The 16083-nt window shown below is 45.8% G+C and overlaps 1 protein-coding gene and 1 pseudogene across 3 annotated transcripts in view; both read right to left on the bottom strand.

Annotated features, from left to right (window-relative positions):
• Positions 1 to 16083, bottom strand: part of LOC113450251 (apoptotic chromatin condensation inducer in the nucleus-like) — a 98137-nt gene that overhangs the window by 68630 nt on the left and 13424 nt on the right. For all 3 annotated transcript variants that reach the window (XM_087918905.1, XM_087918904.1, XM_026721406.2), the window contains exons 2-4: positions 10577 to 10642; positions 5028 to 5139; positions 1107 to 1195 (exon numbers count right to left, since the gene is read on the bottom strand). In XM_087918905.1, the coding sequence (XP_087775031.1) occupies positions 1107 to 1195; positions 5028 to 5139; positions 10577 to 10642 (267 nt within the window). The remainder of the gene's footprint in view (positions 1 to 1106; positions 1196 to 5027; positions 5140 to 10576; positions 10643 to 16083) is intronic.
• On the bottom strand, positions 7165 to 7726 carry LOC148123739 (coiled-coil domain-containing protein 85B pseudogene; annotated as a pseudogene).

Genomic DNA, 16083 nt, shown 5'->3' with positions numbered 1-16083 from the left:
GGGTGGTTGCAATGGTTTTTTTTTCTGCTGTCCTAACTATCCGTTGAAGTCTTTGTCTTGTTTGGTTGCAATGCCAAACCATACCGTTACAGAGGTGCAGATGACAGACTCAATCATTCCCCTGTACAATGACAGAGCCCCCCCAAAAGATGTGGAGACTCTAGAAAGACTGCAGAGAAGAGCAATCAAGATGATGAGGGGGCTGGAGGCTAAAACATACAAAGAACGGTTGCTGGAACTGGGGGTGTTTAGTTTGATGAAAAGAAGGACTAGGGGGGACATGATAGCATCTTCCAATAGTTGAGGGGCTGCCACAAAGAAGAGGGTGTCCACCTATTTTCCAAAGCACCTGAGGGCAGGACAAGAAGCAGTGGATGGAAACTAATGAAGGAGAGAAGCAACCTAGAACTAAAGAGAAATTTCCTGACAGTTACAGCAGTGGAACAACTTGTCTCCAGAAGTTGTGAATGCTCCAACACCAGTTTTTAAGAAGAGAACCATTTGTCTGAAATGGTATAGGGTTTCCAATCTAAGTAGGGGGTTGGACTAGAAGACCTCCAAGGCCCCTTCAACTCTGTTATTCCATTCTATTCCATTCCACTCCAGTCCACTCCTTTCCCTATTCTATTCTATTCTGTTCTATTTTTTTTTCTATTCTGTTCTATTTTCTATTATTTTCTATTTTATTGTATTCTATACTATTCTATGATGCGTTGAAGGGACCATTTATGAAGCTTCTTTTAGCAGCCAACAATCCCCCCCCGCAGCCCAAACTGCCAACATCCAGCAGCCACTCACCCACCCCAAATAACAAGTGGTGCTAATTGTCACCTATTTTCAAAGAGGAATTAAGGGAAAACAGGTGCTTTAAGCCCTCCTTCTTGGCTGTAGAAAAGCACAAAAGGATGAAAAAAATAATAATCAGGAAATCACCCAATGGCTTCCCGAATGTGGCCAGAAAAATGTTTATTCAAACATGGGGAGACCCTCTCACCTGTTCCTTCCGATCACCTTGCCCATCGGCCCCTTCCACCTCCCTCTTCAGAGACACATGGGACTCTGACCTGGCTGAACCCTCCCGTCCCACCTGTGCTCCTGTCATTTACCTGCCTGACGCGAGAGAGATGCTGTTCTGGTTTCTGGGTTTCCTCTTCATCCGATTCTTCCCTCTTGCGTGAGATGATGTAGCTTTTGCCTGGTGAAAGAACAAAACGTTTATTATTTTCTTATATAAAATTTATTGGCCGCTCATCTTACTATGGGGTAACTCTGGGGGGGCCTTACACTCATAAAATACAGGTAGTCCTCGACTTGCAACCATGATGGTTGCTAAATGAACTGTTGTAAGTTGAGGACTACCTGTACCTTACAGGTGATTCTCGACTTGCAATCAGGATTGAGCCCAAGATTTTTGTTGCTGAGTGAGACGTTTGTTAAACGAGTTTTGCCCCCATTTGATGCCTTTTCTTGCCACATCGGCTAAGTGAATCACTGTGGTCAATGAGTTCGTAACCCGGTCGTTAAATGAATATGGGCTTCCCTGTTGACCTTGCTCGTTGGAAGGTTGCAAGAGGGGATCGCAAAAAATTATTTCTCTTCAGGCCATGCTTGGTTTTTGTTTAGTGACCATATGAAGTTACAATGGCACTGAAAACAAGTCTCTTATTGCCATTTTTCACCCTTTACAACCATTGCTGCATTCCCCGTGGTCACATGATCAAAATTCAGCTGTGTTTAGCAAACCGGTTCATATTTATGACACTCACTGTCACGGGGTCACGCGATCCCATTGCAACCTTCTGATGAGAGAAATCAACGGGGAAGCCGGATTCAATTAACAACTATGCTGCTGAATTACCCCGTTTCCCCGAAAATATGACCTACCCTGAAAGTAAGTCATAACTTGATTTTACATGTGCACTGTTGAGGTATTCCCCATTAGGAGAATGAGTGTACTCAGGGAAACGTACTGAGAGTAGTGTTGAATAACACACAACCAGCATACAGATACACTGAACAGTAAAATGTAGGTTTTACTTCCAGTAAACGGGTAAACAAAGTCCAACAAACAGTCCAAATCATACACGGTTAAAGCAGGTAGTATTCAATACAATCAGTCCAGGGATAATCCAAAAATGAAGTCCAGTATCATAAACAAAGTTCAGTAAACGGAGTTTGCTAACAGTTGCAAGACTCACAGCAATCCAAGCAGAACGACAATCAGGCAAAAGGCAACAGGGAAAATGCAAGAAGAGAACAAACCAGGTTTTTGGCTCCATCTAATGGCTGTTGGAGGAACCTCAGCCAATCACAATTACAGCATTCTCTTAAAGATACAACAGTATTAAATGACTTTCCTGGTTTATATATTGCCAACCCAACAGTTAAGTGACTATCATTCCTAACATGCACCCAATATAAGCCCTACCCCCCCCAAATAAGCCCTAATTAAGATCCCACCCACTCCAGAGTGCATAGGTAAAAATTAAGCTAGGGTGGGAATGGGGGGATGGAGCTGCCCTATTACTTACCTTTGGACAGTTGTAGCCAGGCCTTGCACACCCCGACACCTGCCTTGCTGGCCCATTTCTTCTGCAAGGCCGGTAAGGCTTTCCTGAAGGCCTCTGTAGATGATAACAAAGCTCTGGATCGATCCGGCGCTCTCTTATGGGCTGCAGAGTCCTTCAGGAAAGCCTTGCCAGCCGCAGAAATAGTAGTTCCAGCAAAACCGGGGGCGACACGCGCAAGTGAGGTTAATCAGTGGATGACATCCCCCCAAAATAAGACCTGGTGCCTTTTTTGTTGGCAAAAAAATATATAAGACAGGGTCTTATTTTTGGGGAAATATGGTATATTTCCAGCTCAGAACTTTACTGTCTTTTTTTTCCCCGTGGGCACAGAAGCACACATTAAAAATGAAATTCTGTTGTCCACTCTCAAAAGTGTATACTTACCTAACACACATACAGGTAATTGACTTACAATAGTTCATTTATTGACTATGCAAAAGTTACCAAGGCACCGGAAAAATGTGACAGGACCGTTTTTCAGAGTTACTGACCTTTGTAGCATCCCCACCATCACATGATCAAAGTTCAGATGCTTGTCAATGGGTTCAGACTTATGACCGTTACTGTCTCCTGAGATCATGCCAATCCCCATTTGAGACAAGCAAAGTCAACAGGGAAGCTGGGTTTGCTTAAAGAGCAGGTTACAAACTTATTGACAGCAATGATTCACTTTAACAATGGTGGCAAAATGGGGCAAAACTCACTTACAAATGTCTCACTTAACAACCAAAATTTTGGCCTCCGTTGTGGTTGTAAGTCGAGGATTACCTGTTTAGATATGCTATACATACATACATATAGAGACAGACAGACAGACAGACACACACACACAGAGTCAGAGAGGGAGAGGGAGGGAGAGAGAAAGAGACACAAAGAGAGGAGACAAAAAGAAAGAAACAGACAGAGACAGAGAGAGACAAAGATACATAGAGAGAAGAGAGACAGAAAGATAAAGAGATATAGACATAGAGAGGCAGAAACAGAGAAAGAGACACAGAGACAAGAGAGACAGAGACAGAGAGTGAGAGAGAGACAGAGAGAAAGAGACACAAAGATAGAGAGGGGAGACAGAAGAGACAGAGACATAGACAGCGAGAGAAAGCAAGAAAGAGACAGTGAGAAAGAGACACAAAAATAGAGATAGAGAAGAGACATAAAGAGAAAGAGACAGAGACATACACAGAGAGAGATACATATATACATGTATGCAGACATAGACATACATGCATATTATATTTCTACACCCATACATATAAATACATATAAATGTTAATCACTGTCCAACTTGAATATATAGAGGAATGAGGAAGCTGGAGTCACAGAGAGTTGGGCATTCACATACATTTTCTTAAAAAATAATCTCTCAGCTGAAGGATGATTCTCATCAGCTGTTTTAATGCTAAGACAGGCTCTCCGAGGAAGAATTAGGGCAGGTGGTGACAACAGTTGAGACCAGCATGTCTGTTTCTAAGCAGAGCTATAAGGGTTATAAGCGTGAAGACCATTTTTTCAGGGCTGTTGTAACTTTGAATGGTTTTGAATGGAACGCTAAAGGAATGATTGTTAAGTCAAGGACTAGATATAGGTAGCAGTGAAGGTATTATACTAGCACCAGGGAGATCCAGGGTCCAGACCTCCCTTAGCCACAGAAACTTTCACGGTGCCTTTCGGTCAGTCCCTTCCCTTAGCCCAATCTGACAAAAAGGAAAGAGGAGAGGGGAGGGGAGGGGAGGGGAGGGGAGGGAAGGGAAGGGAAGGAGGGGAGGGGAGGGGAGGGGAAAGGAAAGGAAAGGAAAGGAAAGGAAAGGGGGAAAAAAGAAAACAAAACAGAGAAGAAAGGGCAAGACAAGAAAGGGAAAGGTAAAAGAAAAGAAAAACGAATAGCCAGTTTGGTCTAGTGGTTAAGGCATCGGGCTAGAAAGCAGGAGATTATAAGTTCTCGTTCTTCTTTAGGCATGAAAGCTGGCTGGGTGACTTGGGGCCAATCGCCAAGAGACATTGGGTTCTAGTTCCGCCTTGGCATGAAAGCTGATTGGGTGACTTTGGGTCAATCACCAGGAGAGTGGGAGTTCTAGTCCTGCTTTAAGCATCAAAACTGGCTGGATGTCTTTGGACCAGTCCCTCTCTTGCAGCCCTACCCACTTCACAGGGTTGTTGTTGTGAGGAAAAAAGGAGGAAGGTGTGTTGGATATGTTGGCCACCTTATTTGTAAAAATAATAAAGGTGAGATGCAAATCGATTGATCGATCAATGAAATAACATGTCAGTTTGTTGCAAGGCAATTTTTAGTTGCTTGGCTACCGAAGATGTTTTTTCTTGATCGGACAGAGCTCAGAAGGAAGTTTAAAGCAGAAGAAGAATGAAGATGAGTTTGGTTCAAAAACAAGCTGGGTTTCCCCCATGTATTATGGCTTAAAAGAAGGAGGGGAGGGAGGACATGGGGCAAACTCCACTTACTTTCTAGGTCGGCAGACTCCCGAGCTTCCCGTTCCAGACGCTGCCTCAGCAGCTCCTGCTGTTTTTCCAGGTATTGCTTGATGATGGTATTTTGGCTCATCTCCTCCCCGATCTGGTTGGACGCGGGAGACAAAACAGGCTTCAGAAGAGTGGAACACCCTGCCTTAGATCCAAACCTTAGGAAACAGGATTCTGACCTTGAGCAGCGTTGCTCAAGCTTAAAACATTTTAAAATGGGCAGACATCAACTGCCAGAATATCCTGGGAGTGGAAGTCTATGCATTTTAAAAATGCCAATAGAAGAGATTATTTGTAGATCAAGGTTGAGCTGAGGGGTCCCTAGTGCTCTCTGAGCTTGGACGTTTTCTTGCAGACGTTTCATTATCAAACTAGGGAACATTATCAGGGCAAAAAGGGAGTGGGGCTTGAGAGGAGGAGGAGGAGGAGGAGGAAGAAAAGTAGTAGGAGTAGTGAGGGGTCCTTGGAGCTCTCTCAGCCTGGTGGTTTTCTTGCAGACGTTTCATGACCCAACTAGGTAACATTGTAAGGCCAGAAGGGAATGGGGCTTGTGAGGAGGAGGAAGAGGAGGAGGAGAAGAAGGAGGAAGAGGAGGAGGAGGAGAAGGAGGAGGGAGGGGTCCTTGCTGCTCACTGAGTTTGGTGGTTTTCTTGCAGATGTTTCATGACCCAACTAGGTAACATTATAAGGCCAGAAGGGAATGGGGCTTGAGAGGAGGAGGAGGAGGAGGAGGAGGAGGAGGAGGAGGAGGAGGAGGAGGAGGAGGAGTGGTGGTGGTCCTTGCTGCTCTCCGAGCTTGGTGGTTTTCTTGCAGACGTTTCATGACCCAACTAGGTAACATTATAAGGCTAGAAGGGAGTGGGGCTTGGGAGAAGGAGGAGGAGAAGTAGGAGGGGTCCTTGCTGCTTTCTGAGCTTGGCAGTTTTCCTGCAGATGTTTGATGACCCAACTAGGTAACATTATAAGGCCAGAAGGGAATGGGGCTTGAGAGGAGGAGGAGTGATGTCATGCCCCTGGTGGAGTCTGACTCTGAGGAAGAGGAGGAACAGCCAACAGGGAGTGCGGGTGTGTCTCCAGAGGTGGTGGAGGTGGTTGGGGAAGGGCAGAGGCCGGCTGAGCAGTCAGAGAAGGATCCAGGTCCATCCCCTATCCATCCTAGGTCACGCAGGGAGGAGAGGATCAGGGAAAAGCGAGGTCTACTCAAGAGGAGATTACCATGATCCTCCTCGTGGCTTGCAGGTGGGAACTATGTATATAAGTTTGCAACTGCGCAGTTAGAATTGCTGAAGTCAATTAGCGTTCACCTTGAAAGAGATTTATCTTTGCTGGCGTTCTTCCCATGGACTTTTCTCGGTTATTTTCCTGGAGTTTATAATTAGTTATCTTGGCTTGCTTCAGAACTCTCGTCAATGCAGTTTGTTTTGGTTTTCTGTTTGCCTCATTATTTACTTTTGTGACTTTAAACTGTGCCTAATAAAACAGTGAAGTTAAGTTGAAAGCTTTACTGGACTTTAATGTATGTTTTGGGTTATTTTGAGAGACTACGGGTCATCATAAGTGAGGGACAAGCCAGTACTATATAAACAGACAAGAGGCGAGCTGTGGGATCTTTGGTGATCTCTTGAGCTTGGCTGTTTTCTTACAGATATTTAATGATCCAACTAGATAAAATCATCAGTGGTAGAAGGGAGTACGGTTTACTCCTTGTTTATGTACTAGTGTCTTACCCCACAAGTATTGCTGGGAATGTTCTTGGTGGTTTATTGACTGGGCTGCTTCCCGTTAACTTGGTTCTCTCAAGTCTGTAGTTCCTTCATTGTGGTATTGTTTACTTCTGGATTGTTGGTCTAGTGCAGTGGTTCCCAAAGTGGGCGGTATCGCCCCCTGGGGGGTGTTGGGATGCCTTAGGGGGGCGCTAAGAGGCAGCAGGGGGGCGTTCGACGCATCGGCACTGCAGGCTCACCCCACTGACTTCCACCGCTCTGGAGCCGGGCGCCTCGAATGCAGTGGCAGCAGCTTTGCTCTACTTTCCCAACGTGCTGCCATTCGGGTGCCGGCTCAAGTGGTGAAGTCAGCAGGAATGAGCCTGCGGTGCCGACGCCTCGATGCCCCTGCCGCTTTAGCACCTCTGCCTGTGGGCGCTAAGAGACGGCAGGGGGCGTTCAAGGCGCTGGTCCCTCAGGTTCACCCCATTGACTGTTGCACCAGAGCGGTGCAAGGGGCTCAATGGGGTGAGCAGCCCTTCCAAGCTGGCCAGCTTGTGCAGGCAGCGGGCCACCTCGTAGCACAGGACTTGCGCAGTGTGATGCCTGAAGATCTGCCAGTGGCAGGCCAGGCACTTGGCTTTCAGCTGGTCCTCATCCAGGAAGCAGCATAGGTCACGCAGCTCACAGTTTTCCACCTGCAGTTGCCCATTGACGTCTTTCAGCTCGTGGATCTTGCGCAGGTGCTCCTGCAGCTGCCGGTTCACACCCTGGATCATCCAGCTGTGTTGCACCAAGTGCCGCCAGCTTCTCAGCCTCCTCCCGGCGCAAACGGTGCACTATCTCCTCCTTGCTGCAGCCGGCCAGGTCTGCCTCGCTGGCCAGGGCATCGGACGGCGGACGAGGCGGCAGAGGAGGAGCCAGTGGCCTGAAGGGGTGGCTGACCAGGGTCGGTAGCGGTGGAGGCGCTGGGAACATCGCTTGCTCAGTTCCGGCCAGCACAAAACGGCGGCAGGGGAAGCAACCGGTTAGCCCACCCGTGCAGTGGTATCTGTGCAATGCTGGATGCTGGAAGAAGCAAGCTGTGCTTTTGCAGCGGGACCTCCCTCTTCCTCCGGCGCCAGGATTAATGGGATGGATGCGTGGCGGGGCCGGGCGTGCTGTGCCTCCACTGGCCAGGAGCAGGTGTAACAAATGGAGAAGGGTGCCTGCATGGTGGAGGGCGGGAGTGAAGGGGGGAGGCGGGGGAAGGATGCCCTGTCGGTGCAAAGTGTGTGTGTGTGTGAGCGGGAGCTTGTGGGCCTGTGCACAGGAACAGACTGATGGGGTGGGGGGGTGAGCAGCGCTGGTTTTTTTTCCCCCAAGCCAGGAAAATTGGGGAAAGGGTACGTGGGTGGGTGAAAAATGGAACAGCCTTGCACCCCTTCCCCGGTTGCAATCCAGATTAAGGAGTCTTCCTGCACCCACCCACCCACTCCAGGGTCTGGGACACACACCCCCCCGCAGCCTTCTGTAGCTTGGCAAGGGGCGTGCATGCATGGAGGCACAATTGGGGTTGGGGGCGTGGGTGGGTGGAAAACGGCTTGCACCCTCTCCCCGTCACTCTGCTTGGGCAGGTCCCTCTGGTGCAGCGGGCTCAATGGGGTGGACCTGCAGGGCAGGCACCTAGAATGCGACAGTGACAGAGCATTTGAAAAGTAGAGCAGAGCCAGAGATCAGTAACTTTTGCTGCAAAGAAGCACAAAAGCTTCTGGGCTGTGCACAAGAAGGGACACCCATGTCAATGCAATTCAGCAACATAAAACAAAGAAATACAAATAAAACAAATCAACAAGAATCGGCAAAAGCATCTCTGATTAGATTCTATTCACTACTAAAATCTAATCAGAGATGCTTTGACGATTCTACTCCAATGACCTGCTCCAGCAGGGTTAGAAGGGAGTGTGTGTGTATGTGTGTGCATGGCTGTCAAAACTCCAAAAACAGGTCAAGTAGCTCTGGGGAGGCCAGTCATAAATTAGAACACTTACTAAACAACCGGCCATTAAGTGAGGACCACTTGTATTTGGTTTGCCAGTCACCTGGCCATGCCCACCCAGTCACATAACCACCAAACCACACCTACCTGGTCATGTGACCAGCAAGCCACGCCCACACAGTCACATAACCAGCAAGCCACGCCCTCAAATTAGGCCACGCCCACAGAAATTTGAATCCCACCCCTGGTTGGGAGGCACTGAGGATGAGTTTGTAACACCAAGGGGGCGGTGGACTGAAAATGTTTGGAAACCACTGGTCTAGTGTTAATATTAGTGTTAATCTCCGGTCATCTAGGGGCTGAATGCTGGTTTTGGACTTTTTGTTTCCATTTTGGCTTTTTGATTGTCTCTTTTGAATGATATGTAGATGTTGCTTATCTCTATGTGTCAGGCTTCAAAAATCCTGCCGACCCGTCCTATGGTGTGAAGCCCGACACGTTATCTTGGTTGGGGAAAGATCCTACGCTCCTGCCATTTCCAACACGTTGACTTGATCGAGAAAGGTCCTCCATTCCTGCAGTTCCCATACTGGCTCGACCCATCAATCCCTTATCTGCACAACAATCTGACAGGGAATGGTTTGGGGGAGGGTTTTATCACTCCTCTCCTTCTCATTTTACCAAGACGAGACACGACAGCTCAATGGGACGGAACAGCGGGGCGAAATAGTTTACCAAAATGGAACAGTTGGTTAGGATGCGGCTTGAGGTTTTGTAAGTTGTATTGCTCGTGGGAGGGGAATGGTTTTCAGCTATTAGCTGCATTTAACATTGCGGGGTGGAGGCGAGCAGGGTAAATGGGGAGGGCGGATGTTAGTTATCCGAACGGGGTTGGGACTGCATAATAAAAAGCGCTGAGAGGCAGATGCTCTCAGCACTGGCTTTACTCGGAATTGCTGTTGTTGCCGTGTTGGGAAGAAACGAGTGATAATAAATGCATCTATCCACAAAGAACTGTGAATAACGTGGTTTATTGCCAGAGTTTCTACAAAACCAAACGGAGACTGACACTATGTGCCTGTTGATGGCTGATTTGTTTGAGTGCCAGGCTTCCAGGAATTCTCTAGAGTTTTTGGACTTGGTTTGGTCTAGGATGCTCACTGTTTCCCAGTGGAAACTGGAACAGCCCAAGAACACTCCTACCAACACTGACAGGGCAAGTGACTTGCATATGAACAGAGAGCAATCCCCACTCTCTTCTACCACTGATGATGTAACCTGGTCAGGTAATGAAACACCTGCAAGAAAGCAACGAAGCTCAGAGAGCACCAAAAAACCCACAATCATCCTCCTTCCCTCCCTCTCCTCTCCCTCCTTCTCCTCTCCCCAATCTCCACTCCCTTCTAGCACTGATGATGTTACATAGTTGGGTCATGAAATGTCTTCAAGAAAGCAACCAAGCTCAGAGACCGCCAAGGACTTCACACATCTTAAAATGATTACGGTTGGGAAACACCAATATACAGCAGGGATCTCCAAACTTGGCAACTTTTAAGACTTGTGCACTTTGACCCCCAGAATTCCTCAGCCAGCCATGCTGTGGAATTATGGGAGTTGCCAAATTTGATGAACAGATCTAGAGTAAGGCCTGACACGCTACTCAGGCATGGAAGCCACAGAAGGGAAACAGGAGATAACTGGTAATTAAATCTTCTATTTGGGACCACAAGGAGGCCAAACTCTATGATTAATTTCCATGTCAACTGGCAAAGAGAGAGGGACAAAAAAAGGAAGTAGGTAGACCCAGGACTGGCTCAACCACAGACAAAGGATGGGCTGGCACATCTTACCTGAGAATTGGGTTGGAAGGTGGTGTGGGGGGTTGAATGCTTCTGGAGGTTTTCGAGCATCAGGGCCTACAAACGAAAGAGGAGATGACATTAGAGATGGTTTCTACATGCCCTCAACGGGTCCAAATGCTGAACTTATTTTCCACTTACAGAATAAAGTTGGAGGTCTTCTAGTCCAGGGTTGCCAACCTTGAATTAACCCCCGACCCAACCCCCCCACTTTTGGGATACTCCGTCCCCAATACATGTGGGTGGGCGCTGCAGGAGCCCCCTTCTAAAGGCCGGACCCCCCATCCATCCATCCAACCGGTCAAGTGCACAGCAGGAACCTTAGATTAGAAGCTGCAGGAGCCATCCCTTTTAAAGACCAGCTGCCATCCAACTGGTCAAGCGTGCAGGAACTTCCATTAGAGGCTTTAGGAGCCCTCCCTTCTAAAGGCCAGACCTCCCCAGCATCCTTCCATCCAACCAACCGGTCAAGCACACAGGAATCTTTCCTTAGGAGGGCTGCAGGATCCCTCCCTCCCTCCCCCATCCAACCTGTCCCTTAGAGCAGGGGTCACCAACCTTTTGGGCCTCAGGGACCACCAAACTCATAATTTTAGATCCCAGGGACCACTAACTGGTTCTGTGGGTGTGGCCTAATTTGTGGGTGTGGCTTGGTGGTCATGTGACTGGCTGGGCATGGCTTATATGTAAATATTATAAATATATATATATATTTTTATAAAGAGCAACTTTTACCCAAAATCAGGCAAAGCAGGCAGATTGAGTTGCTCACAGAATCGTTCAGTGATGTATCTATCTGCCATCATCTAGCTCAGTCTCTCAAATTTGCTTACAGTGAATCTGCACTGAATTTACTTGCAAGCAAACCTTCAGTCCTAAGAGAGGTTCAGCTGTGCTTAAAAGCAGAGCCAAAGATCTAAAGACTAGCTAGAAAGCACGAAATCCAACCATTTCCTGCTTCCTAGCTAATCTAAATCTCCATGCACAGCAGAACAGATGATGGTAGGAAAAAGGAAAAACAGAAATTTAGCAGGCAAGTTTGCCAGGTAAAAAGTGAGTGGGTGGGGAGGGTTCCCCCGCGGGCCATGTGGGCAGTGCAGCCTTGTGTTTCATTGCTTTGGGGGTGCTCTGGGGTGAGATTTCCCTACAGCCCACCAAAATTTTCTCACGACCCACCAGTGGGCCGCTGCCTTAGAGGCTGCTGGATCCCTCCATTAGTGGTCAGTCCCCCATCCAACTGGTCAAGCGTGCAGAAACATCACTGTGTGGTTCTAGACATAGGGCATTAAAAGCAGCCAATGCTCAACCTCAAATGGCCTGCGGTGCCGAGGTTGAGCACTGAGGCTGGGCAGGGCACCTTTCGTCTGTTCTTGGGCAAGTTTGCCAGGTAAGGAGTGAGTGGGTGGGGAGGGTTCCCGCGGGCCATGTGGGCAGTGCAGCCTTGTGTTTCATTGCTTTGCGGGGGGTGCTCTGGGGGTGAGATTTCTCTGTGGCCCACCAACATTTTCTCATGGCCCACCAGTGGGCCGCGGCCCACCGGTTGGTGACTGCTGTTCTAGTCCATTCCCACCTGCTTAAGCAGGAGACCCTACACCATTCCAGACAACTGGTTGTCCGATCTCTTAAAAACTTCCTATGTTGGAGCATCCACAACTACTAGTGGCAAGCCGTTCCACTGGTGAATTGTTCTCACTGCTAGGAGGTTTCTCCAGGTTGCCTCTCTCCTTGATGAGTTTCCATCTGTTGTTTCTGATCTTGCCTTCTGGTGCTTTGGAAAATAAGTGGACCCCTTCTTCTTTGGGGCAGCCCCTCAAATACTTAAATACTGCTATCATGTCCCCCCCAAGTCCTTCTTTTTTCTAGACTGGCCATACCCAATTTCTGCCACCATTTCTTCACATGTTTAAGTCTCCAGGCCCTTAATCATCTTAGTTGATCTACTCTGCACTTTCATTGGGAAAGCTACCCTGAAGCTTATCAAGCAGGGCCTCCCATCTCTTGACCCATTAGGACAGGGGTATCAAACTTGATTTCATTGAGGGCCGCATCAGGGTTGTGTTTGACCTGGGGGTGTGTGGCCAGGGTGGGTGTGGCCACCTTGTCATCACTCACATCGAGGGTGCCTGTGGTGGCCTGAGCACTCTGCCAGTGAAAAGGGGCTCCCAAGCTCCGTTTTCAGCTGTGCTGGCTCCTGCAACCCTCTGCCAGCAAAAACAGAGCTTGGGAAGGCCAGTCCTTTGCTGTTTCCAGGGCAGCCCCATGGGCCAGATTAAGTATCCCACCAACTGACCCTTATGTTTGGAGAAGGTGGAGTGATAGCTGTGCAATTCTCAGTCCTCAAGGCAGAACCATCACCAAACAAACATCTCCTTTTAATCTCCATTCAATTTGCAGTGAGGAGCTTGCTTAATTGGCCTCTTTAGTAAAACACCAATCACTTTATTCCAGGTTTACTGATCTGAGAATTACTCTTATTTTTATATGGCCTTGACCCAGATCTACCAGGTTTCTCTGCCAACCAGGAATGGGCACACTCCAAAGTTTCTGCTTTGTTTGTTTATTTCTGCTAATATTTCATCACCTCGTCCTATACAGGTAGTCCTTGCCTTACAACCAGAACGGAGCCCGAAATTTCTGTTGCTGAGCGAGACATTTATCGAGTGAATTTTTGCCCGGTTTTACCACCTTTCTTGCTGCAGTTGATAAGTGAAATCACAGCAGTTAAGTGAGTAACATGGTTGTTAAGCGAATCTGGTTTCCCCCCATTGACTTTGCTTGTCAGAAAGTCGCAAAAGGGGATTGCATGACCCCAGGATACTGCAACCGTCATAACTATGAGTCAGTTGTGGCTTCTGGTTTGCAAGGCTTTGGCGGCGGCAGGAATCCACGGTCGTGCGCGGTTCCTGCTGCGCTCGCCGCCGAAGTGCCTCCAATCCAGCTGGATCTGGAGGATATGGTTGCCCCGTAAAGGCAACCGAAGATAGAGGAGATCCGGGTAGGGGCTTGGGAGTATCGCAAACCCCCTCCTCAGCCGGCTAAACTCCTTTTTCCCAAGGCGGTGGAGCGGCGGTCAGCAATGGCTGCCACAAAGAAGCCTGCAGCCGGGTAAGATTGTGCAGGAGGAAGTCGGAGAAAGTGAAAGTTTTTGGCTGAACCGGGACAACAAGGAACCTTTAAACACCCTGGAAATTTAATTGCTTGAATGATACATTGTCTCCCAAGAAGACTGTAAAAGCAGCGGAAGAAAATTGAAAGGGAAAGTTATTTTCTCTCACTCTCCCTCCCCACAGAAATAGCAGATGGAAATCTGAAAAACCTGCTTGGGCACAGAAGGTAACTAAACTTGAAATTTAAAGCCAAGGGGATAAAAGATTTCTGAACATTGGAATTAAAAACTACAAATTTTTTGCTATAAGTGGGAGGGAAGAGATAAATAACTTATTTTAAGATTGTACTGAAGGAGACTGCTTGGAGTTTATAAGACTAGAAATAAACAGCAATAAGACTTCTAAAAAATTACTTTGGAACTGTGTAATTGAATTCTACCCCAGGAAGAGAAAATATAAAAAGAAGAAAGTGCTAAATGAAACAGTTCGTTCTGATTTGGATTGCTTTGTGACTTTGGGATTTTTGGGAACTATTTCTTGAAAGATTAAAAACATTTGGGTTGTTCTTAAAAAAAAATGGCATTATCTGTTGAAGAATTGCAAATGGAGTTTCAAAAGCTAAAAGAAGAGGAACAAGAAGGCAAGGGCTCTTCTGGATCTATTTTTCACTTTTTAGAAATGGCGATTTCTACCTACCAAGAAATACAACAAGAAGGCTGGGATGAAGAAGAAGAAGCCATCTTTAATGGACAAATAATCTTAGTTGAGGAAGAAAAGAGAAAGGGGGGAAAGAAAATGGAGAATTCAGAACTTAAAAAAGCAACCAAGAAAGGGAAAAATAAGATGAAAAATCGATACAATGTCAGAAAGCAACAGAAAAGAGAAATACAACAGAGAGGGAAGATTAAGAGAGTGGAGTTTGAGAGATGGGGGGGCAAAAAGGCTAGAATTGATAAGAAAGGAAGGGAAAAAAGAAAGAGAAGTCATAAAGGTTTAAAACAAGATGTTAAAAAACAGGTTTTTTTCAGAGACAAAGGGTAAAATATAATTTTAAAAATTGATTCTGCAAAAGTCCATAAGACTGTATTGTAGATATTAGTATTTGAAATCGAGTTAGAAAACTGAAATATTATATGAGTTAATAATGCATTAAAGGGAATGTATAAAAATGTTTAAGATTTAACAATAGAGTTTAACTTCCTATGGAATATTGTTTTTACTATATTATAAACTTAATTCTCTTTTTTTGTTTTATTATTCTAAAATGTAGTACTTAGAATGTACTAAGCAGAATCAGTATGGAAAGTATGTATTATTTTAAGAGTTAAATTTAGGGGAAAGATAAAAAGTTGTCATACTTCAACCAGTGATTACAGGAGAAATATTGTATTAGAAAGAAAAGATAAATAGATAATTGAAAGAGAACGGACAAAAGATGGAAGTATAATTATCTAAACTGAGATGAAACAAATAAAATAGAATTAAGAAAGTGAATAGAAGAGAGAAAATATATAGAAAATATAGAATGTTAAATAAGATATGAAAAAGTATATTAAGTGAGTATGAATTTGATTTATGTCTGTACAAAAAGATGTAACCCGGGGTAAGCCGCTTTCCAAAAAGAAGTTTTATGTATTTATGTTTTGTGTTTTGTTTGTCTGTGTTTGAATTAATAAAATGCTAGAAGAATGTTGGAAGAGAATAACGAAATTGTAAATAAGACAGATGGATACAATGAATATATACAATCCAAGGCAAAAGAAATATAACTGAACAGAAGGAAAGGGAGAAATAAAGAGAAGTTGGGAAAAGATATGAAGTTGAACAGATAAGATAAATATACATATTAAATTGTGCTTGTATGGAAATGTGATAATTTGGAATTATCCTGTCTTTAAATAAGATGTTTTATTTGTTTTTCAGAAAAGATGTCTTATGTTATTATATTCTACGTTTTGTTTGTGTATTGTTTTTAAAAATTAATAAAATTTGTTTAAAAAAAATAACTATGAGTCAGTTGCCAAGCATCTGAATTTTGATCACGGAACCATGGGGATGTTGCAACTGTCGTAAGTGTGAAAAATGATCATAAGTCCCTTTTTTCAGTGCCATTGTAACTTTGAACGGTCACTAAATGAACTGTTAGAAGTCAAGGACTACCAAACCAAATTTGAAGACATAAACTTGATCAGAACCGATTCTGTTTGGGAGAAATTGGGTACAGCCCATCCCTCCATCTTTCACACAACCGACCTTTATCTAAACTTCTCACTTGTGGTCTTAAGAGTGAAGCTCCACAGCAAATCCACTGAGGAAATGGACCAACTCACCATGGCCATCTTGCCATGACCAACTCACCACAGCCAACTCACCACAGCCAACTCTCTGCAG

The sequence above is a fragment of the Pseudonaja textilis genome, unplaced genomic scaffold (assembly GCF_049901715.1).
Source record: "Pseudonaja textilis isolate UNSWEBS1 unplaced genomic scaffold, rPseTex1.2 PTEXSCF20, whole genome shotgun sequence".
NCBI lineage: Eukaryota > Metazoa > Chordata > Lepidosauria > Squamata > Elapidae > Pseudonaja > Pseudonaja textilis.
Note: the sequence above shows the minus strand (reverse complement) of the source record. Positions and strands in the feature narration are given on the sequence as shown.